General features: G+C 53.4%; 1 protein-coding gene across 2 annotated transcripts in view; it reads left to right on the forward strand.

Annotated features, from left to right (window-relative positions):
• Positions 1–23112, forward strand: part of OSMR (oncostatin M receptor) — a 70209-nt gene that overhangs the window by 10708 nt on the left and 36389 nt on the right. For both annotated transcript variants that reach the window (XR_008792154.1, XM_056112137.1), the window contains exons 2-4: positions 14305–14390; positions 16263–16441; positions 22850–23015. Coding sequence is in view for 1 of the 2 variants with exons in the window: in XM_056112137.1 (XP_055968112.1) it covers positions 14318–14390; positions 16263–16441; positions 22850–23015 (418 nt within the window). In the remaining variant the exon portion in view is untranslated. The remainder of the gene's footprint in view (positions 1–14304; positions 14391–16262; positions 16442–22849; positions 23016–23112) is intronic.

The raw sequence follows: 23112 nt of genomic DNA on the forward strand, positions 1-23112 counted from the left end.
GAGCTTTCGGGTTTAGGTCTCAGTCATGTAGATACCGAACACATTTCCCTTTACCAATACTCATTTTTAACCCCGAACCCCAATAGACCCCCACCTCCCACCCCTCCCAATTCTTGTGAGGCAGATGAGTTCTAGTTAATACTCTATCTACTTTGACTAGATAGATTATTTCGATAGAAGATGCACAACTATTGTTTAGAGCTTACGACCCACCCCCCCCCAACCAGACATGCTGAAACAGCGTTGTGAAATGATTTGCTTTCTACAACTTGGTTTAAGAATAAAATGAGGTCGCGCGGCCGCGATAGCGGCCGCGCGGTTTTGAATTTCTGCTATTTTACTTATTGACCCTGGAAGAATTTCTATTAAAAGTTAGCTAGTTAAGAGATTGGTTTCTGTGCCCTGGAGTCGTGGCCGTGCCGGAGAGCCGCTCGTGGGGGGCAGCTGGCGACCTTGGTGGGGCGTGGGGGACGGCCCACAAAGCCCCCCTTCCCATGAGGTCCCCGCCGCTCCCCCGAGCCCGGCTCAAACCCGCTTTACACAAGGCTCCCGTGCGGCCGCCATCTTTCTTTCCAGAGAGGAGCAGGCGGGCTGGTCAACGCCCTTCCCCCTCCGGGCAGGCTTGGTGGCGCGGATCAACACAAGTCCATTTGCTTTTCTGCTCCAAGCGGCTGGTTCTCTGTGCTAAGTCCTTGTGCCTCCTGGGCCGTGGCCGTGCCGGAGAGCCGCTCGTGGGGGGCAGCTGGCGACCTTGGTGGGGCGTGGGGGACGGCCCACAAAGCCCCCCTTCCCATGAGGTCCCCGCCGCTCCCCCGAGCCCGGCTCAAACCCGCTTTACACAAGGCTCCCGTGCGGCCGCCATCTTTCTTTCCAGAGAGGAGCAGGCGGGCTGGTCAACGCCCTTCCCCCTCCGGGCAGGCTTGGTGGCGCGGATCAACACAAGTCCATTTGCTTTTCTGCTCCAAGCGGCTGGTTCTCTGTGCTAAGTCCTTGTGCCTCCTGGGCCGTGGCCGTGCCGGAGAGCCGCTCGTGGGGGGCAGCTGGCGACCTTGGTGGGGCGTGGGGGACGGCCCACAAAGCCCCCCTTCCCATGAGGTCCCCGCCGCTCCCCCGAGCCCGGCTCAAACCCGCTTTACACAAGGCTCCCGTGCGGCCGCCATCTTTCTTTCCAGAGAGGAGCAGGCGGGCTGGTCAACGCCCTTCCCCCTCCGGGCAGGCTTGGTGGCGCGGATCAACACAAGTCCATTTGCTTTTCTGCTCCAAGCGGCTGGTTCTCTGTGCTAAGTCCTTGTGCCTCCTGGGCCGTGGCCGTGCCGGAGAGCCGCTCGTGGGGGGCAGCTGGCGACCTTGGTGGGGCGTGGGGGACGGCCCACAAAGCCCCCCTTCCCATGAGGTCCCCGCCGCTCCCCCGAGCCCGGCTCAAACCCGCTTTACACAAGGCTCCCGTGCGGCCGCCATCTTTCTTTCCAGAGAGGAGCAGGCGGGCTGGTCAACGCCCTTCCCCCTCCGGGCAGGCTTGGTGGCGCGGATCAACACAAGTCCATTTGCTTTTCTGCTCCAAGCGGCTGGTTCTCTGTGCTAAGTCCTTGTGCCTCCTGGGCCGTGGCCGTGCCGGAGAGCCGCTCGTGGGGGGCAGCTGGCGACCTTGGTGGGGCGTGGGGGACGGCCCACAAAGCCCCCCTTCCCATGAGGTCCCCGCCGCTCCCCCGAGCCCGGCTCAAACCCGCTTTCCACAAGGCTCCCGTGCGGCCGCCATCTTTCTTTCCAGAGAGGAGCAGGCGGGCTGGTCAACGCCCTTCCCCCTCCGGGCAGGCTTGGTGGCGCGGATCAACACAAGTCCATTTGCTTTTCTGCTCCAAGTGGCTGGTTCTCTGTGCTAAGTCCTTGTGCCTCCGGGGCCGTGGCCGTGCCGGAGAGCCGCTCGTGGGGGGCAGCTGGCGACCTTGGTGGGGCGTGGGGGACGGCCCACAAAGCCCCCCTTCCCATGAGGTCCCCGCCGCTCCCCCGAGCCCGGCTCAAACCCGCTTTACACAAGGCTCCCGTGCGGCCGCCATCTTTCTTTCCAGAGAGGAGCAGGCGGGCTGGTCAACGCCCTTCCCCCTCCGGGCAGGCTTGGTGGCGCGGATCAACACAAGTCCATTTGCTTTTCTGCTCCAAGCGGCTGGTTCTCTGTGCTAAGTCCTTGTGCCTCCTGGGCCGTGGCCGTGCCGGAGAGCCGCTCGTGGGGGGCAGCTGGCGACCTTGGTGGGGCGTGGGGGACGGCCCACAAAGCCCCCCTTCCCATGAGGTCCCCGCCGCTCCCCCGAGCCCGGCTCAAACCCGCTTTACACAAGGCTCCCGTGCGGCCGCCATCTTTCTTTCCAGAGAGGAGCAGGCGGGCTGGTCAACGCCCTTCCCCCTCCGGGCAGGCTTGGTGGCGCGGATCAACACAAGTCCATTTGCTTTTCTGCTCCAAGCGGCTGGTTCTCTGTGCTAAGTCCTTGTGCCTCCTGGGCCGTGGCCGTGCCGGAGAGCCGCTCGTGGGGGGCAGCTGGCGACCTTGGTGGGGCGTGGGGGACGGCCCACAAAGCCCCCCTTCCCATGAGGTCCCCGCCGCTCCCCCGAGCCCGGCTCAAACCCGCTTTACACAAGGCTCCCGTGCGGCCGCCATCTTTCTTTCCAGAGAGGAGCAGGCGGGCTGGTCAACGCCCTTCCCCCTCCGGGCAGGCTTGGTGGCGCGGATCAACACAAGTCCATTTGCTTTTCTGCTCCAAGCGGCTGGTTCTCTGTGCTAAGTCCTTGTGCCTCCTGGGCCGTGGCCGTGCCGGAGAGCCGCTCGTGGGGGGCAGCTGGCGACCTTGGTGGGGCGTGGGGGACGGCCCACAAAGCCCCCCTTCCCATGAGGTCCCCGCCGCTCCCCCGAGCCCGGCTCAAACCCGCTTTCCACAAGGCTCCCGTGCGGCCGCCATCTTTCTTTCCAGAGAGGAGCAGGCGGGCTGGTCAACGCCCTTCCCCCTCCGGGCAGGCTTGGTGGCGCGGATCAACACAAGTCCATTTGCTTTTCTGCTCCAAGCGGCTGGTTCTCTGTGCTAAGTCCTTGTGCCTCCTGGGCCGTGGCCGTGCCGGAGAGCCGCTCGTGGGGGGCAGCTGGCGACCTTGGTGGGGCGTGGGGGACGGCCCACAAAGCCCCCCTTCCCATGAGGTCCCCGCCGCTCCCCCGAGCCCGGCTCAAACCCGCTTTCCACAAGGCTCCCGTGCGGCCGCCATCTTTCTTTCCAGAGAGGAGCAGGCGGGCTGGTCAACGCCCTTCCCCCTCCGGGCAGGCTTGGTGGCGCGGATCAACACAAGTCCATTTGCTTTTCTGCTCCAAGTGGCTGGTTCTCTGTGCTAAGTCCTTGTGCCTCCGGGGCCGTGGCCGTGCCGGAGAGCCGCTCGTGGGGGGCAGCTGGCGACCTTGGTGGGGCGTGGGGGACGGCCCACAAAGCCCCCCTTCCCATGAGGTCCCCGCCGCTCCCCCGAGCCCGGCTCAAACCCGCTTTCCACAAGGCTCCCGTGCGGCCGCCATCTTTCTTTCCAGAGAGGAGCAGGCGGGCTGGTCAACGCCCTTCCCCCTCCGGGCAGGCTTGGTGGCGCGGATCAACACAAGTCCATTTGCTTTTCTGCTCCAAGCGGCTGGTTCTCTGTGCTAAGTCCTTGTGCCTCCGGGGCCGTGGCCGTGCCGGAGAGCCGCTCGTGGGGGGCAGCTGGCGACCTTGGTGGGGCGTGGGGGACGGCCCACAAAGCCCCCCTTCCCATGAGGTCCCCGCCGCTCCCCCGAGCCCGGCTCAAACCCGCTTTCCACAAGGCTGCCGTGCGGCCGCCATCTTTCTTTCCAGAGAGGAGCAGGCGGGCTGGTCAACGCCCTTCCCCCTCCGGGCAGGCTTGGTGGCGCGGATCAACACAAGTCCATTTGCTTTTCTGCTCCAAGCGGCTGGTTCTCTGTGCTAAGTCCTTGTGCCTCCTGGGCCGTGGCCGTGCCGGAGAGCCGCTCGTGGGGGGCAGCTGGCGACCTTGGTGGGGCGTGGGGGACGGCCCACAAAGCCCCCCTTCCCATGAGGTCCCCGCCGCTCCCCCGAGCCCGGCTCAAACCCGCTTTCCACAAGGCTCCCGTGCGGCCGCCATCTTTCTTTCCAGAGAGGAGCAGGCGGGCTGGTCAACGCCCTTCCCCCTCCGGGCAGGCTTGGTGGCGCGGATCAACACAAGTCCATTTGCTTTTCTGCTCCAAGCGGCTGGTTCTCTGTGCTAAGTCCTTGTGCCTCCTGGGCCGTGGCCGTGCCGGAGAGCCGCTCGTGGGGGGCAGCTGGCGACCTTGGTGGGGCGTGGGGGACGGCCCACAAAGCCCCCCTTCCCATGAGGTCCCCGCCGCTCCCCCGAGCCCGGCTCAAACCCGCTTTCCACAAGGCTCCCGTGCGGCCGCCATCTTTCTTTCCAGAGAGGAGCAGGCGGGCTGGTCAACGCCCTTCCCCCTCCGGGCAGGCTTGGTGGCGCGGATCAACACAAGTCCATTTGCTTTTCTGCTCCAAGCGGCTGGTTCTCTGTGCTAAGTCCTTGTGCCTCCTGGGCCGTGGCCGTGCCGGAGAGCCGCTCGTGGGGGGCAGCTGGCGACCTTGGTGGGGCGTGGGGGACGGCCCACAAAGCCCCCCTTCCCATGAGGTCCCCGCCGCTCCCCCGAGCCCGGCTCAAACCCGCTTTCCACAAGGCTCCCGTGCGGCCGCCATCTTTCTTTCCAGAGAGGAGCAGGCGGGCTGGTCAACGCCCTTCCCCCTCCGGGCAGGCTTGGTGGCGCGGATCAACACAAGTCCATTTGCTTTTCTGCTCCAAGCGGCTGGTTCTCTGTGCTAAGTCCTTGTGCCTCCGGGGCCGTAGCCGTGCCGAGAGCCGCTCGTGGGGGGCAGCTGGCGACCTTGGTGGGGCGTGGGGGACGGCCCACAAAGCCCCCCTTCCCATGAGGTCCCCGCCGCTCCCCCGAGCCCGGCTCAAACCCGCTTTCCACAAGGCTCCCGTGCGGCCGCCATCTTTCTTTCCAGAGAGGAGCAGGCGGGCTGGTCAACGCCCTTCCCCCTCCGGGCAGGCTTGGTGGCGCGGATCAACACAAGTCCATTTGCTTTTCTGCTCCAAGTGGCTGGTTCTCTGTGCTAAGTCCTTGTGCCTCCGGGGCCGTGGCCGTGCCGGAGAGCCGCTCGTGGGGGGCAGCTGGCGACCTTGGTGGGGCGTGGGGGACGGCCCACAAAGCCCCCCTTCCCATGAGGTCCCCGCCGCTCCCCCGAGCCCGGCTCAAACCCGCTTTCCACAAGGCTCCCGTGCGGCCGCCATCTTTCTTTCCAGAGAGGAGCAGGCGGGCTGGTCAACGCCCTTCCCCCTCCGGGCAGGCTTGGTGGCGCGGATCAACATAAGTCCATTTGCTTTTCTGCTCCAAGCGGCTGGTTCTCTGTGCTAAGTCCTTGTGCCTCCGGGGCCGTGGCCGTGCCGGAGAGCCGCTCGTGGGGGGCAGCTGGCGACCTTGGTGGGGCGTGGGGGACGGCCCACAAAGCCCCCCTTCCCATGAGGTCCCCGCCGCTCCCCCGAGCCCGGCTCAAACCCGCTTTCCACAAGGCTCCCGTGCGGCCGCCATCTTTCTTTCCAGAGAGGAGCAGGCGGGCTGGTCAACGCCCTTCCCCCTCCGGGCAGGCTTGGTGGCGCGGATCAACACAAGTCCATTTGCTTTTCTGCTCCAAGCGGCTGGTTCTCTGTGCTAAGTCCTTGTGCCTCCGGGGCCGTGGCCGTGCCGGAGAGCCGCTCGTGGGGGGCAGCTGGCGACCTTGGTGGGGCGTGGGGGACGGCCCACAAAGCCCCCCTTCCCATGAGGTCCCCGCCGCTCCCCCGAGCCCGGCTCAAACCCGCTTTCCACAAGGCTCCCGTGCGGCCGCCATCTTTCTTTCCAGAGAGGAGCAGGCGGGCTGGTCAACGCCCTTCCCCCTCCGGGCAGGCTTGGTGGCGCGGATCAACACAAGTCCATTTGCTTTTCTGCTCCAAGCGGCTGGTTCTCTGTGCTAAGTCCTTGTGCCTCCTGGGCCGTGGCCGTGCCGGAGAGCCGCTCGTGGGGGGCAGCTGGCGACCTTGGTGGGGCGTGGGGGACGGCCCACAAAGCCCCCCTTCCCATGAGGTCCCCGCCGCTCCCCCGAGCCCGGCTCAAACCCGCTTTCCACAAGGCTCCCGTGCGGCCGCCATCTTTCTTTCCAGAGAGGAGCAGGCGGGCTGGTCAACGCCCTTCCCCCTCCGGGCAGGCTTGGTGGCGCGGATCAACACAAGTCCATTTGCTTTTCTGCTCCAAGCGGCTGGTTCTCTGTGCTAAGTCCTTGTGCCTCCTGGGCCGTGGCCGTGCCGGAGAGCCGCTCGTGGGGGGCAGCTGGCGACCTTGGTGGGGCGTGGGGGACGGCCCACAAAGCCCCCCTTCCCATGAGGTCCCCGCCGCTCCCCCGAGCCCGGCTCAAACCCGCTTTCCACAAGGCTCCCGTGCGGCCGCCATCTTTCTTTCCAGAGAGGAGCAGGCGGGCTGGTCAACGCCCTTCCCCCTCCGGGCAGGCTTGGTGGCGCGGATCAACACAAGTCCATTTGCTTTTCTGCTCCAAGCGGCTGGTTCTCTGTGCTAAGTCCTTGTGCCTCCGGGGCCGTAGCCGTGCCGGAGAGCCGCTCGTGGGGGGCAGCTGGCGACCTTGGTGGGGCGTGGGGGACGGCCCACAAAGCCCCCCTTCCCATGAGGTCCCCGCCGCTCCCCCGAGCCCGGCTCAAACCCGCTTTCCACAAGGCTCCCGTGCGGCCGCCATCTTTCTTTCCAGAGAGGAGCAGGCGGGCTGGTCAACGCCCTTCCCCCTCCGGGCAGGCTTGGTGGCGCGGATCAACACAAGTCCATTTGCTTTTCTGCTCCAAGCGGCTGGTTCTCTGTGCTAAGTCCTTGTGCCTCCTGGGCCGTGGCCGTGCCGGAGAGCCGCTCGTGGGGGGCAGCTGGCGACCTTGGTGGGGCGTGGGGGACGGCCCACAAAGCCCCCCTTCCCATGAGGTCCCCGCCGCTCCCCCGAGCCCGGCTCAAACCCGCTTTCCACAAGGCTCCCGTGCGGCCGCCATCTTTCTTTCCAGAGAGGAGCAGGCGGGCTGGTCAACGCCCTTCCCCCTCCGGGCAGGCTTGGTGGCGCGGATCAACACAAGTCCATTTGCTTTTCTGCTCCAAGCGGCTGGTTCTCTGTGCTAAGTCCTTGTGCCTCCGGGGCCGTGGCCGTGCCGGAGAGCCGCTCGTGGGGGGCAGCTGGCGACCTTGGTGGGGCGTGGGGGACGGCCCACAAAGCCCCCCTTCCCATGAGGTCCCCGCCGCTCCCCCGAGCCCGGCTCAAACCCGCTTTACACAAGGCTCCCGTGCGGCCGCCATCTTTCTTTCCAGAGAGGAGCAGGCGGGCTGGTCAACGCCCTTCCCCCTCCGGGCAGGCTTGGTGGCGCGGATCAACACAAGTCCATTTGCTTTTCTGCTCCAAGTGGCTGGTTCTCTGTGCTAAGTCCTTGTGCCTCCGGGGCCGTGGCCGTGCCGGAGAGCCGCTCGTGGGGGGCAGCTGGCGACCTTGGTGGGGCGTGGGGGACGGCCCACAAAGCCCCCCTTCCCATGAGGTCCCCGCCGCTCCCCCGAGCCCGGCTCAAACCCGCTTTCCACAAGGCTCCCGTGCGGCCGCCATCTTTCTTTCCAGAGAGGAGCAGGCGGGCTGGTCAACGCCCTTCCCCCTCCGGGCAGGCTTGGTGGCGCGGATCAACACAAGTCCATTTGCTTTTCTGCTCCAAGTGGCTGGTTCTCTGTGCTAAGTCCTTGTGCCTCCGGGGCCGTGGCCGTGCCGGAGAGCCGCTCGTGGGGGGCAGCTGGCGACCTTGGTGGGGCGTGGGGGACGGCCCACAAAGCCCCCCTTCCCATGAGGTCCCCGCCGCTCCCCCGAGCCCGGCTCAAACCCGCTTTCCACAAGGCTCCCGTGCGGCCGCCATCTTTCTTTCCAGAGAGGAGCAGGCGGGCTGGTCAACGCCCTTCCCCCTCCGGGCAGGCTTGGTGGCGCGGATCAACACAAGTCCATTTGCTTTTCTGCTCCAAGCGGCTGGTTCTCTGTGCTAAGTCCTTGTGCCTCCGGGGCCGTGGCCGTGCCGGAGAGCCGCTCGTGGGGGGCAGCTGGCGACCTTGGTGGGGCGTGGGGGACGGCCCACAAAGCCCCCCTTCCCATGAGGTCCCCGCCGCTCCCCCGAGCCCGGCTCAAACCCGCTTTCCACAAGGCTCCCGTGCGGCCGCCATCTTTCTTTCCAGAGAGGAGCAGGCCACATGTAGAAACTTTTAACCGAGAATGTTTGAGAGCAAGAGAAGGAGCATGGCACCTCAGTGTGGGATGTTCCCAGGTGTAAAACCTTTTGCAATAACCCGATTTGCTACCTGGGTTCTAGCCACAGCACTGCATGGTCCCCTGAGCAACCCCACGGGACCTCTCCCCAAATACAAGAAACAACCCAAATGCTCTTGTCATGAGGATCCTTTCAAAGGGGGCGCCCAAGGACAACCAGCGCAGTTCTTGTTTGTTTGCAAGGAAAATAAATATATTCAAGAACTAAAGAGAGCTAAAGAGAGAGACATGTGCTCCAAAGAGAACACGGGCTTCTTCAGAGTGGAAAATACAAGGTACACATCCCAAGCCAGGACGTCGGGGGGGGGGGGGGGGGGCATTTCCCCAGAATAGGGAAATGTGCCCTCAAGTAAGAAAGTCCACATCTCAAGAGGAGATATGAGCAAGTACTGAGTGTTGGCAATGGTTTTAACAGAGAGAGAGAGAGAGAGAGAGAGAGAAAGAGAGAGCGCCAAGAAGTTAGCTCAAAGGGTTGGAGCCTGCACCTGGCATGCTCAAGGCTTCAAGTTCAATCCCCTAGGCTACATACTTGCCTCACTGCCAGCCCCCAGTACCACAGATACAGAGTAACACTGAAATGGTCCCATTGGGCCCAAACGCTGAACCATCAGGCCTATAGAGCTAGGCTGTATATTGAATACTGATGGGAGTGAGGTCTGGGCATCCTGGCAATGCTTGGGAGCTTCTTCCCCCAGAAAGCAAGCAAGCAAGCCAGAAAGGAAGCCGAGAAACCAAGTGAGGAGGGTGAGGCCCCTGGAGGAAGCCACATGCAACTGGATACTGCCCTGTGAATCTCTCCCAGGTGCTCATTGGACCCCTCCTCCCCTCCTCTCCATGCTTCCTGGATGAACAGCTTCTTCCTTTAAAACAGCATTTGCATATGACATCATCGAACACCCAGCCAGGCAGGTTTTTAAAGAGTTTGGCAATACACCTACTTTCTTGGGAAGCAAATGACTGATGATGCTGCTTCTCCTGGGGATTATTTACAAGGGAGAACCTTCCCTGGAATAAAGACTTTAATTTTTCCAGGAAAGGAGCTCCAGTGAAGAAGGGTAGGTGGACAGTGCTTTGGAAAGTTTGTTTGAATTAGGCACGTGCTTTTTGCCCAGAGGGATAGTCAAAGGCATCTTCGTTTTGCAAGGAACTAAGATTGGAGTGAGAAGCTAGACACAGTCATGCCTTCCTGCCCTTCCCAACCTCCAAAGAAAGGCCAAGGAATTAGGCACTATTGGAGCCATAGACAAAGTCAAAATACTTAGCAAGGAGTCTATGTGAGTTAAAACGAACTTGAAAGCACAGAAGAACAAACATGAGAATGTTGGTACCCACCTGCATTCATTCACCAGACACTCACCAGGTAGCGTTTGTGTGTCCTAGGCTGTGATGAGCCATGGAAAACAAGACTCAGACCTGTTGTCGGGCAGCCTGGGGTCTGGCTGAGCAGGAAGAGGGTCTGGAAAACAGAGCAAGGTGGGGGAAAGGCCCAGGTGTGGAGCAGACAATGGAGTGGGATTTTCCTCCCAAGTTCCACTCCGCCATAGGTTGGCTTCCTTCTGCCGTTGACCGTTGGACGCAGCACTGCACCTTGCCGATGCCTGGCCAGAGGGAAAGCCTGTTGTCAGAACCGGGGCTCTGTGGCCTGTCTGTGTCCGAGGTCGCGCTTTGAGGGAGCTTCTCCCGGCGAGGGCAGCCTGCAATCCCTGGCACACAGCCCGCTTCAGTCCTGCATCTGAATTGCTCTTCATGTGGGCCGCGTAGAGCAGTGCTCAGGCCTCTCTCTGTTCTGTGCTCCCTCATCTCGTCTCCATCTGGCCCTGTGGATGACATTCCACACTGAAGATGTCCCGGTTTCCAAGCTGGGAAGCTCCAGTCCTGTGTCCAGCCAGCGACTTGCTGTCTGCACTCGGCGAGCACATCTGCAGCATCTCAAACGCCACACACAGGATGCCGACTGAGCCCTGGATGCCGGCCACTGTGTCCGCTCTGCTTTTTCTCCATAGCCTTTCCTTTCTTCCAGCTGCTCAGGCCCAAATTCTCAGCACCATTCAGGGTGTGAGGCATGACAGGTCACTGCCCCACTTGCTGCCAGTCCCATCTTTAATGTCTCTCCCAAATTCCATCCCTATCATGCCCCTGGGCCCAACTGGTGCCATTCTTCACTAACCGATGGCTGTTAAGTTCCTTAGTGTGCTCTCTTTCTCTCTCCCCCTCCCTCTGTCTCTCATGTTCCTGTCCCCTCATTTCTTCTGATAGTGCTTCCTTCCTGGTCAGTCACACCATGTTTGTCATGGCCTCACACTGTCCAGTGGCCCGTCTTGCTCTAAGCAGAAGCCAAGATGAAGAAAACTCTTTGTGTGTGTGTGTGTGTGTGTGTGTGTGTGTCTGTCTGTCTGTCTGTCTGTGCGTGCGTATGCTCGGCCTGGTCCCAGTCCCCTCAAACCCCCTGCAGCCTCAGTCCAGCTCCCACAACATCTCCCGGTTCTGAGAACAGGCCAAACACTCTAGCTTGAGGTGGTCACCGAGTCAGACAGCATTCCACAGAGAAACAGCTGCACGTGTCTCTCAGGGCAGCAAGAGATGAAAATGGAAATGCCCAGACTCACGCAAATTTACTAGGAACTAAAAGGGAAACACCAAAGCGGGAGGATTTCCAGGGCAGAATATCCAGGGGAGGGAGTGGTGGCCCTAAAGGGAAAGAAAGGGGAGCAGGGCTTTTTAAAATCTTCTCAGTTACCTAGACGCAGCCAGCCAGACTCCATTCTCAAGGCGCCTCCAAACTTTCTATCAGGATGAAGGCAGGCAGGAAGGAAGATGGCTCCTGCCTGGCTTTTTGTGCTGTCAGGCCCAGCGTGACATTCCACCCTCATATTCCACACAGGGGAAAGGGCGGTCTCTCACCTGTGGCCTGCAAGCAGCTACCTGGACTATTGCCCTTATTCATCCCATGAACACCAGGCCACCCGTTCAGGTGGCATCTTCACAGTGTCTCTGAGGGCAAACTTGATTGCCTTGACCAATTGTGTTAAGACAGAAGCTACAGCTCTGTCATAACACAGAGTCTGCAAGCAGTCCTGGGGACCTGGACTATAGTGACTGTGAGTGCCTGGCCATGCCACCAGAGACCACTGCTTGGGTCTCATAGGCAAGGACCACAGTGCTCAGCTGCCCAGTCTAATCCCATCAGCGGGATATCTGGAAGGAAAGACAGTCCCTGTGCCGGGATTCACCTCCTATTCCCAGGATCCAAGATGGTGGGTTAGGTCGGCCCCCAGGCAGGATGGTTCTGAGATCAAACCCCCCAGTCCTGGACTTGCTAAATACTCCTCTTTTTAACTCTGGTTGTGTGACAACTTTTCAATCTTTAATTTTGGACTCTCCTTTCTTAAAAATTGGCTTTCAAGATTTTGTAATTTTTCTGCCCCTGAAATGGGCTTAATTTTTTTTATAAACATTGAGTCAAATAGCACAGGTAAAATATTTGACTTACTAGACTGGTATCTTTTTAGACACTGTGTGAACAGTTAGTTCATACAGAGAACATGAGGCAGTACCCCTGTTCCACTCCCCCCATCACCCCCCTCCCCGCTGTCTGTTAGAATTCAAGGGCTCAATATGACCTCCCTCTGGGAATGAGAGCTCAGGGGGAGAAGAGAGGCAGTGCCCCTAGAGTGAACCAGTTGCTTGGCGTTGGACACCTCACTTGCTGTTTCCCTTTGCTCCCCCCCCCCCACCCCGGGTTCTGAGCAGTCTTCTTCCTCTCCCATTCGTGTTCTGACACTCAGAACTTCCCTGTGACTTTGCTGTTTAGGTGTAGTGGGAACATTGTTAGGGTGGTAAGCAGAGGCTTTGAGGAGGTGGCATGAGCTGGCGGCCAAACGCCGGAGCGGCGGAGGCAGTGCCGAGAGGAACACCGAGGCTGCAGTTAGTGGACTTGAGCTTTTGCGGCATTTGACCTTTCTTAGGAAGCAGCTTGGAGCCCCTGGAATAGTTTAATGGTAGGTTTTACCCTCTTCCTGTCTTCACTGTTATTCTTATTTACTTATAAATACTATTTTGAACAGTAAATGCAGGCTAGCACAGAGTGGATGGTGAACATTGTTGTGGTTCGCTGAAGGTTTTGTTTAGATGGGATCCAAGTAAGCAAAAATGGACTTGATTATTTCATTGCTGCTTGCTGGGATGAGTCAGAGTTTAGAGTAGAAAAGTGAAATTCAATGTTTCCGGTGACTGATGCGTTTATTGTTCAGTTAAGAACATCTCCTTCTTGAGGTCACTCAGACTTCTGCTTCGTCCCCTGGTCCAGAGGACAAATCCACGATTCCCTTTAGTCTGTAGGTTAAAATATTCTTCTACGAGAAGAAGTGAAAATTTATTTTGAACAATGGAAAACTTTTTCCTTAGGTGGAATGGTCTTTTTTTTTTCTTCAGCACAGTGTTTTAAATGCAGTAACATTGATTAACATCATAAAGATTTCAGGTGTCCAGACTTAAAAAATCAGCTTCTCTGCTTCTATTACGCTCACCACCAGAAGTCTGGTTTCCATTTAGCCCCCTGGTGGGATTTTATTCCCTTCGATTTTTATTTAGATACTGGTGATTTACAATGTTGTTAATAATTAAGTCTCAGGGATACATAGTACCAATGCCCGCCCATCACCGGAGTACCAGCAACCCTCCACCAGTGTCTCTATGTCCCCTGCTATCTTTCCGCCCCCAACCTCTTAGTAAGCTCAGTTCTGCAGGCTGATTCTCACTCACGATGTTACCACTGGCTGTTTGTTATTCTGCTACCATGTTCCTTTATAATTCTCATATGAAAGCCATCGTTCTGTATGTATTCCTTCCTTCTGACTGACTACACTTAACATGATACCCACTAGCTCCATGTAGCGTGAAATTCATGATTTCATGGATGTTGTATAGCTGAGTAGTCTCTCTTTCTCTCTCCCTTCCTCCCTCCCTCCTTACACCAGTCAACATATATATAGGTGGGATTTTAACAAGAAAGGCAGAGAACAAGTGTTTGGACTCTCTCCTGAGTAATTAACTCGCATGTAGTCCCCTGACAGTGGCATCTGCTCGCTCTTTTTTTTTTCCTTGTTTGGTCACACCCAGCAATGCTCAGGGGTCACTCCTGGCTCTGAACTCAGGAATTACTCCTGGCGGTGCTTGGGGGACCATATGGGATGCTGAGGATCGAACCCGGGCCAGCCACATGCAAGGCAAACGCCCTACCCGCTGTGCTGTTGCTCCGGCCCCTCTGCTCTCTTTCCAACCAGAGTTTCCTTTCATATTTCACCTTAATTCCTCTGCTCTTCCTTTCTTCACCAATCTTTTCTTGGCGCAATGCAACTCTGGATGAGTTTTCTGTAGCCGCAAAGCCTGAGTGGTGCATGGCAGGAACCCTGGGGCATCCTCAGCTGGGATCAGCCCTTCTTGGCCGTGGCACAGCCCAGCTGCTGACTGACCTGGGCCGGCTCCAGCTGGAGTAGCTGAGCTTAACTCAGTCCTACCTCTCCTGTTGTTCTTCCTTCCCCTGGCTCCAGCAGGCCGGCCCAGACACACCCTTTTCAGGCCAAAGTTGGAAACGCTCAAGAGCGAGCAGGAGTCTTTGCGATCCCTTCAAGCCCAGGTGGCATACTGGCAGGCAATCATCTGCCTCATTTATAGCCAAAGGAAGACTTGCAGAAAGGGAAGTGGGACTTTTATTCAGTGGCAGAAGTCGGAGGGCTCCAGAGTTACACAGGCAGGAATATGGATACAGGGAGGAGAGAAGAATGAGACACTTTAATGCCGTTTTCTAAAAACAACAACAACAAAAATGGCTCAAGGAGACCTGTTCAGAGTGAAATTCAAATGTTGCTTCTGTGTGATTTCTCTTTTTCAGGACGCCAGAACCGATGGCTGCCCTTGTCCTCTTTCAGCCAATGTTCCTCTTGGCATTGCTGTGCTTGAAAATTTATCAGAGTGAAGGTAAGACATGGAAAGAGCAGCGAAGATATAAGCACACTAAAAAAAAAAATGAAGCAATAGCAATAAGAGTATTTTTCCTTTGAAGGTGACTGTTATTCTCATGCATAGATGTATCACTTTCTCAAAGCAATGGTTACCTTGGTTTTGACTTCTTTCATCTTGACTATCTATTTTAGCAAGCCATATCATGACCCTAATTTTCCTGGTCAGCGCACTGATCAATGGACTGCTTGTAAAGTGGTCTGAATAGGAGAACTTCTTCACTATTGTGCTTCACCCAGAGTCCCAACATCATTTATAGCCAAAATCAGAATCCTGAGCTTGGCAGGAAATGGAAGGAGCCATGAAGCTTCTCAGACATTTCACTGCCGATGACCTCTGATTGGGAAAAGTGGCCTGTCTTAATGGTTGGGGAACAATACAGTCTAGGGGAAGCCAGCTTATTTTTTTAAATCTATATTTAATTTCCATATAACTATGTCTGGTTATTTAGCCTCGCTGTTATTTCATTTCCTTGTCTATAACTATTCACTGCCTCCCAGCTTGTAGAGGTATCCCAGGAGAACACTTGGTAGCATGCTCACTGCTATGTGCTCAGCACTACTGCTATCATTTTTACCTCCCTATGGAAAATAATGCACTTCTAGAATGACAACTTTGAAACATTCTTCAGTATTGGATAGTGCTTTCTGTTTTATTGATAGAAGAGGAAGTACTTTCTTGCTTTTCATACTAAGTGCCAGAGGATTTCATATAAGGAAAGTACCCATAGAACTAGAAAAACAAATGCTTAGAAGATATCTGTTTTGTACCATATCCTGTAAAGCCCAGATCATTTTTTTCAATTTTTTAAAATTTTTAATAGTGAGACATCATGAGGTACAGTTACAGACACACATTTTTGTGCTTGGGTTTCAATTATACAATGATCAAATACTCATCCCTTCACCAGTGCCCATTTCCCACTACCATGGATCCCAGTATCCCTCCCACCCCCCAACCCCCCATCCCCCCCCCTCCCCGCCTCTGTGGCAGGGCATTCCCTTTTGTTCTCTCTCTCTTACTGGGTGTTGTGGTTTGCAAAAGAGGCAATGGGTTGGGACCTTAATCTTCCAAAACCTCCACATGACTTCCAACTCACATCAGACCTTCTCAAACCAAGCCACAACACCAGTTGAATCAATAATCCCTTTGGAATATGTGAGGTGTTCCCCTGTCATAAGTAAAAAAGCAGTAGTTTATTCTTGTCTAAGAATCAGCAGTGATTTAACTCCCTTTCAGGACTTATCTTCAATTTGGGGCTGTTTCCTAAGTTTGCTGGCAACCTGTTTCCTGTTTGACTCTCAAGTCTTTTTTGAGTCTGTTATGGAAGTAAATTCTCAGTGCTTGTTCAAGATGTTCAGTGAATTCTCATTAAAGGGGTGTGTGTGTGTGTGTGTGTGTGTGTGTGTGTGTGTGTTGTGTGTGTGTGTGTTTTAAAGTTAAAAAATTGGCTTACAAAATTTTTTTTAATTTGATGCCAGTAATTTAGGCTTTATAGCAAAAGAGCCTTCATTATTTATAGCCTTTCTATAAATTTCTAAACCAGTGAAATTGCCTGGTAAGGTACTCTTTGGTTTAACTGTTTATCCATTTGTTAACTTGCATGCATGACGTTGTTGAATAAGTCATTTCACTTTTCTGGATCTTAATTTCTTCACCTGCCAAGTGATTTCCAAATTTCTTTTCAACTTTTAAAGGTATGTGATTCTAGATGCGCAAGTTAGCCATATTTTCACTAAGTTAAATATCAATAATATTTAATAGTCTAGTGATTGTGACCATACAAATCATATGGTTATTAAATGGTCACATCTCATTTTGATCTTTCAGCCTTGCCTGAGCCTTTGTCATTGATTCCTGGATCCCTGAAAGTAACCACCAGTTCTTCCCAGCAGCGCTTACATTTACGATGGAATGTCCACAACCTTTCTAATGATCAAGTAGACCACTTAAAAATGATTTTCCAGATTGAGATCAGTAGAGTTAACACATCCAATGTCATATGGGTGGTAAGATTTTTAATCAATATTTAAATTTTACTGTTCTGATGCAATGATTTGTCCTTTATAACAAAAGAATTTCCAACATGGAAAAATTATAGCAGCTTAGTAAAGGTATGTGATTCTAGGAGCGCACGTGAGCCATATTTTCACTAAGCTAAATATCAATAATATTTAATAGTCTAATGATTGTGACCATCCAAATCATGTGCTTAGTTTTCCCAAACAATTGTATTTCTGTTTTTAGCTAAGAGGAAGGATGTAGGACAAAGTTATGTAACAGCTTTCATTTGTAATTTGGATGGAATGTGTTAAGAAAATAGACCATTTCCTGGTACTAATTTGTCCACGGGAAGATTCTTGGGTATGTATTCCAAAAAGTGGTTGATCCATGAATATCCATGAAGTTCAGCCTCTTTATTCCTGTCCCTTACCTGTCTACTAGAAATTTTCCTAAATTAAATGTCATAGTTTGACATTGTTTGGCATACTTTGGCATAGTTTTATGCCACTGAAACATACTAGTCAGTTTCTTTGCTTATATATTGAACTGAAATGCAAAGGACAAATGAATGCTAATGCTGTATGTTCTAACCAACAGAAGTACTTCATGGACCTATCATGCAGAAGAGTAGCTTCTGTCTTTTGTACCTTACATGAGGCAAATTAAGAACATTCTTAGTGTCATACTACTTTAGTCTTTAAATGATTTGGATCATTTGTCTTGGTTCAAGCTATGATTGTGTCTATTTTGCCTAATATTTCCTCACCCTAAACATTGGAACACTTAGGTGATGTCTTGCAATTTTCCATTATGTTCTGAGGAGTGAATACACATCTCTCTGAGGAACCTTAATAATGGACATACATACATGTTCATTCATGTTCATGAACCATTGGATGTTATCTCATTGAAGAAAGCTCCATTTGGAGGGAAGGGGGACTCAGAAAGGTATCTTTGCCAGGGGCCTCTCTCAGCCCAAGGGATGTTACTCTTCTCTCACAACAGTGAAGACCTGGATGCAGAGATCCTGAAAGATCCTATGTCAAAGCATATAGGACATTAATTTTGTTAGTTCATTTTGATTTGGGGCCAGGGATTATTTTTCAGGGATTATTCTTGGTTCTGACCTCTGGAATGCCTCTTGGCAGTGCTCAGGGGTCCATATGCTGCTGGGGATCGAACCCAGATCAGCTTTGTGCAAGGTAAGCGCTGTACTATCTTTGGCCAGAGACCACTAATTTTAAAGACTGTTACACTCCTTCTCCATTACTGCATTTGAGCTCTGAGTGAGTGACCTGATTCTTAGACTCTAACAATTAGACTCTATTTAGGATTGGCCACAGGTCTAAACTCTACCAAGGCCCATAATTCTGTCAAAGGGTCATTTGCCACAAGGAGTGTTGTTTAGTGTTCTGGTTGCAAGCAGCGGCAAAACTTGTGTGTGGTGTTCACTTCCCCTACCAGCACCTCATCCCACTATCCCACCTCTTACTAACAGTTTTGATTGTTTGTTTTTGTTTTGTTTTGTTTTGGTGAACCTTCTGGCTGTTATTATGGGCCCAGTAAAATTTTTACCATGGATCACATTTAGGCTGAGAAAGAAAAAGAAATTCGAGAAAAATGCTGAAGAAATTTGTGAAACACTAACACTCACCACGAATAGAGAAAGTCCACAGACTGAGTTCGCCCCATTGTCCATTTCCCCAGAAAACAGGACTTCCTGTTCTGGGGGTGAAATCACGCCGCCCCAGACCCTGTGGACCCTGTCCTTTCTCCTCCTCACACACAGGTGTCCTTATCTGTTCACCTGCGACTTACTAGTTCTCTTTTCAAGATCAGAGTGAAAGCTACTCGTGTATCCCATAGAAGTTGGAGATCTATTAAAAGTTTTGCCTTTCTGTTGTTCTGTCCCCATAATTCCAGCTCACCATGACCCCAAAGGAGCTCAGAAAACCAAATGGAAGACGTTGGCTGTGTCAGAGCCAGGGTCACGCCCTCCCATTGTCCTTATGCCCAGACAGCAGTGATGCCCCATCCTGCCAGCCAGTTCCCAGGGACTATGAGTCCTAGACAGAGGGAAGCCTGAGATGCCGTGATCTGAAAATGTCTCAGGCTAACATCAAGAGGGACATGAGGGACATTAGATCCTTCAGTTTAGGATGCAGTAAGAGGCCTGATGCTGCCTCATTCTTGGAAAAAGGAGGAAGCTTCACACTCCATGCCTCTGATTATTGCATTTCCCAGCAAATCAAAGGCGACTGCTATCCCAGTGCTCCCTCTGAACCTGGGGCATATAGTTATTTCCCATCAGTGCTGGCCATCCAACGTCACCAGGCTCTGCGCATCCTTTCCAGTGCCTGGTTTTATGATTCAGCCATGGGCAGGAGGCGAGCAGTATAAGTGCTCTAGCTTGGACAGAAGCCTGGCATGGCCGCCAGCGGGGGAGAAGCACACGCCTCAGGCACACATGTGACTTCAGCTGGATTTGTGTGTTATGTCTGCGCCAGTTTCATCTGACTGACTGCTGCTGTCTTCTCTGGGCCAAATTAAACTCACCATCTGAATCAAAGAAAACAACCCAAACCCAATTTAGCACATAAAAAAAAAATCACCGAATCAATGCATTCAAGAAAAGTTCTGCCTCCTCATGACAAAGCTGTGAAAACCACAAAGGCAAGTTGAGGTTGCACAGAATGCACACAGTGTCTGGGAGGAATAAAGTGCATGCCAGCCCAGGAGCTGGTGGAATCAGCCAGACTGTAGACTAGAGACTGAGGTCCAGGCATTATTTAGATCTGGACCCTTAGCCCCGAGCCTGAGGAGGTGCAGCCGCAAGTGTGAGCACCAGGCTGCTTTGGGAGGGTTAGGGGGGGCATCAGAAGCCACTGACCCTGGAGGTGGGGTTAGGCCTGTTCTCCAACATCAGGGAGGAAGGACAGTTGGAGCCAAAATGTGGAATTAGGAGCTGCTGGAGCGGGAGGCATGGAGAGGAATGTTTTGGGGGAGATGCAGCAACTCTGAGCTCCTGTGGGCAGGAGGGGGTGGGTGTCCCAGCTCAAAAGACTCGATGGCAGGTGGGGTCCAGGCCTGCCATGCAGTAGCCTGGGAGCCATGCTCAGACTTTGTTTCTGATCCTGAAAGTAAGAAGAAGTGGGGATTGGATAGAAGGAGATCTGATTGGATGTTTCCTGATAGCCAGCTGAGCTGCATGGTGGAGAGCATTGGGGGGACCAGGAGTCATCCACTCTGGGCCAGGCGGGCCGGTCTGGTGAAGGGGTCAAGTCAATCTGTGACTTGGTGACATGATAGTAAGGTCTCCATTGTTGATGTCGTTCCTTTTGTAAAATTTCCTTTTTTGGACATGGACTTTTTAAACACTTTTAGTCACTGTGAATTGCAAAGTTATTTATGACTGTGTTTCAGGCATGCAGTGTTCCAACACTTATCCCTTCGCCAGTGTCCATTTCTCTCCACCAATGTCCTGGTTTCCTTCCTGCACACCAGCCTGTCTCCATGATAGGGTCTTTTTGATTTGTTAATTTTTTTTTGAGCCACACCTGGCTTCCTCCTGGCTCTGGCTTAGAGATTACTCTTAAGAGGGCTTAGGAGACCATATGGGAAGCCAGGGATCGAAGCAGGCTGGCCGTATTGCAAGGAAAGCTCCCTGTCTGCTGTACTATCACTCTGGCCATAAGGTGCTTTTCAAATAAATTTGGGGCACTGTGTTTTTTTTAAGTAATGTTAATGATAGGGTTTATGACACTGACTTTGAACCATATTTAAACAAAATGCCCTTGAGGTTGCCCTCATTAACTATTGAAAGGCACATGGATCAGAAGTCAAAACTCATGATACAAAAGTTTTGTTTTATAGTAATGCCAGTTATGCAATAAACTGAAATGCAACAAATCTTCCTAAGTTGCAGTTCCCTACAGAGAGTGAAAAAACACCCGTAAGAATAGGCTTGTTCTCACACAAGGGCCTGTGTAGTCTGTCATGGGCACAGGCTTATTCTTCCTGTTATCTGGGGGAAGGAGCTCTCCTCAGGGTGCTCAGTGGCCATCAGGACTACACCTAGTGGTGCTCAGAGTCGGTGTGGAGGACACGTACAGGAGGGAAAGCCAAGATGAGGGAAAGTCTTCAGGTTTGCTGACTCTGGGGCAATTGAGGTGTGTGTGGCTCCAACCCCTTGCTGTACGAAACAAGAAGGTGAGCTCCATTTCTTCAAGAAGCACAAAATGCTGTTGCCCTTACCTTCCACCTAGAAGGATGGACAGCGACTGTCCTGGCAGGGTCCAAGAGCAGCCTGAGTGCCAGAGCGTTGGGTGGTTTGAGGCAGAAATGTGCCTCTCCACTCCCTCAGAGCCACGCTCACATCAGGGAAGCAGCCCCAGGTGAGATGCCAATAATTGAACCCAGTGTAAACAAGGCCCTTGGGACGGTATTAGAGGAAAGCACAAGAAAGACTCTGGGAAGGAGAGGGGGAATGGTGGGGGCTTGAAGTACAGGACATGTTCCCATTGCAGAGTGCCCCAAATCCAGGGACAGTGTGAAAGAGCATTGAGGTGTACATGCGTGTTGCTATCCCAAATGAGTGGGGTCCAGGGAGAATATTCCTGCTGGGGTTGGTAGGTTCCAATATGCCCGAAGAGGGGCACGGAGAGACGCAGAGGGAAGAGAATGACAGGGGAGGGGAGGGGCCTTTGCAGGCTGTGGAAATGGAGAACATTTGGATGCGATCATAAGATAACCGCTTCCTTTTTTTTTTCTTTTGGGGTCACACTGAGCGATGCGCAGGAGTTACTTCTGGCTCATGCACTCAGGAATTATTTCTGGCGATGCTCGGGGACTATATGGGATGCTGGGGAAGGAACCCGGGTCGACTGCGTGCAAAGCAAACATCCTACCTGCTGCGCTATCACTCTAGCCCCAAGATAACTGGTTCTTGAGTTAGAATCAGAGAGCCAGTGTTTTAGAAAATTAGGATGAAAGTCCATGCCTAAAGAACAAATAGCAGTTCAGCGTCTCAGTTTCTCAGGGAGCAATGTAAGATGCTTCTATATGAGTGACATCTCTGGCGAACAGAGATCCTGATAAAGCAGAGATTCCCATGCTGATTTAAGCCCTCACCCCTTTTTCACATACACACACAGGATGATCATTGTGCCCCCTAGAAACTACCTTTTAAAAGCAAACAAGCAGAAAGTAACTAGCCGCATTACCACCCCCTAGATTTTTTCAGTTACACCTCCCCCCCTCTCCCCCCCCCCCCCCGGAGTGCACCAGTCACTTCGGAAGACACACTTGGGAAACACTGAGAAACGGAGTTCAAGGAGGTTCATGGGGACACCACATCTGAAAAAAAAATACGAGACAAAAAGACAAGGAAGATATGGAAAGTCTTGACTTCTCAGAGGCAATGGAACTCGCCAGTACCATCCACAACTACCCTCTACTGAGATGTAACCAGCGTGGTTTGACCTGCTTAAAAATTCATCAATCTAACTGACTTTTGAAAAACAGATTAGCAAGGGTTGGAACAATAGTACAGCAGGTAGGTTGCTTGCCTCACATGCAGCTGACTCGGTTTCGATCCCCTGCACCCTATATGGTTTTCTGAGCCCTGCCAGGAGTGATCCCTGAATGCAGAACCAGGAGTAAGCCCTGAGCACTGCCATGCATGGTTCATCACCTAAAAAATGTTAAAAATAAATGCTTTTGTTGGCAAGAATACTCTTGTCAGCTTCTATGTGGCCAGTACCTTCTGTCTCTTTCCTCAAGATTTGCATAGCTTTAATTTTCTGAGAAAGAATCCTGAGTTCCGACCTCCATCAATAGTCAAGAATCAGGGACGCTGTCTTGTTTGCCAAGGTGTCAAAAATCAGATGGGCTGGAAACATAGTAAGATTTGGAGACAACCACTGGACTAGAGCCGTTACTGACTGGATTCTACGGGACGTCAAAAGATTGCATGGCCGCCCACCTATGAGATGGTCAGACTTCTTCGTCAAGACCCTGAACGATCGGTTTGAGGCTCTTCGTGTTCCTAGAATGAACAGACACCATTGGGCTACATAGCACGTGACAGGGACGAATGGAGACGTTACTGGTGCCTGCTCGAGCAAATCGATGAGTAACGGGAAGTCAAGTGATCAAGTGATCAATTTTCTCTCATGTGGCTCACATTAATCCTTGGAATCCAATGGCATTGGGTACTAAGTTTTCAAAGACAAAGGACTATAGCAATTCTAATTGAGACTTTGGGTATGCAGAGAGTGGATGGGCTATAATGTACTGCACTTGTTTATAATGTGGTACAGCAGTAGAATCTCAAGTGTGTATGTTAGGTAAGTTGAGTCAAGTAATTTTCCAGGAAAGCACAGCCAAATGTTTCCAAATCTCACTATTTCTAGGAGAACTATACCACTACATTGAACCACATTCTGCAGTGGAGCTGGGAATCCGAGCTACCATTGGAATGTGCCACCCACTTTGTAAGAATAAGAAGTTTGATGGGTGATGCCAACAGCATAAAGTGGAGGGTCTGGAATGAATGGAGTTCCTGGAAGGAAGTTCAAGGTAAGAAGTAAGGCCATCAGAGCATGAAGAGATGTAGCATCTAATATTATTTGGGATCCATTGTCAAATAATGGAAGTTCCCCCCATGAGGAACTTG

The sequence above is a fragment of the Sorex fumeus genome, unplaced genomic scaffold, assembly GCF_029834395.1.
Source record: "Sorex fumeus unplaced genomic scaffold, SorFum_2.1 ptg000015l, whole genome shotgun sequence".
Lineage (NCBI taxonomy): Eukaryota > Metazoa > Chordata > Mammalia > Eulipotyphla > Soricidae > Sorex > Sorex fumeus.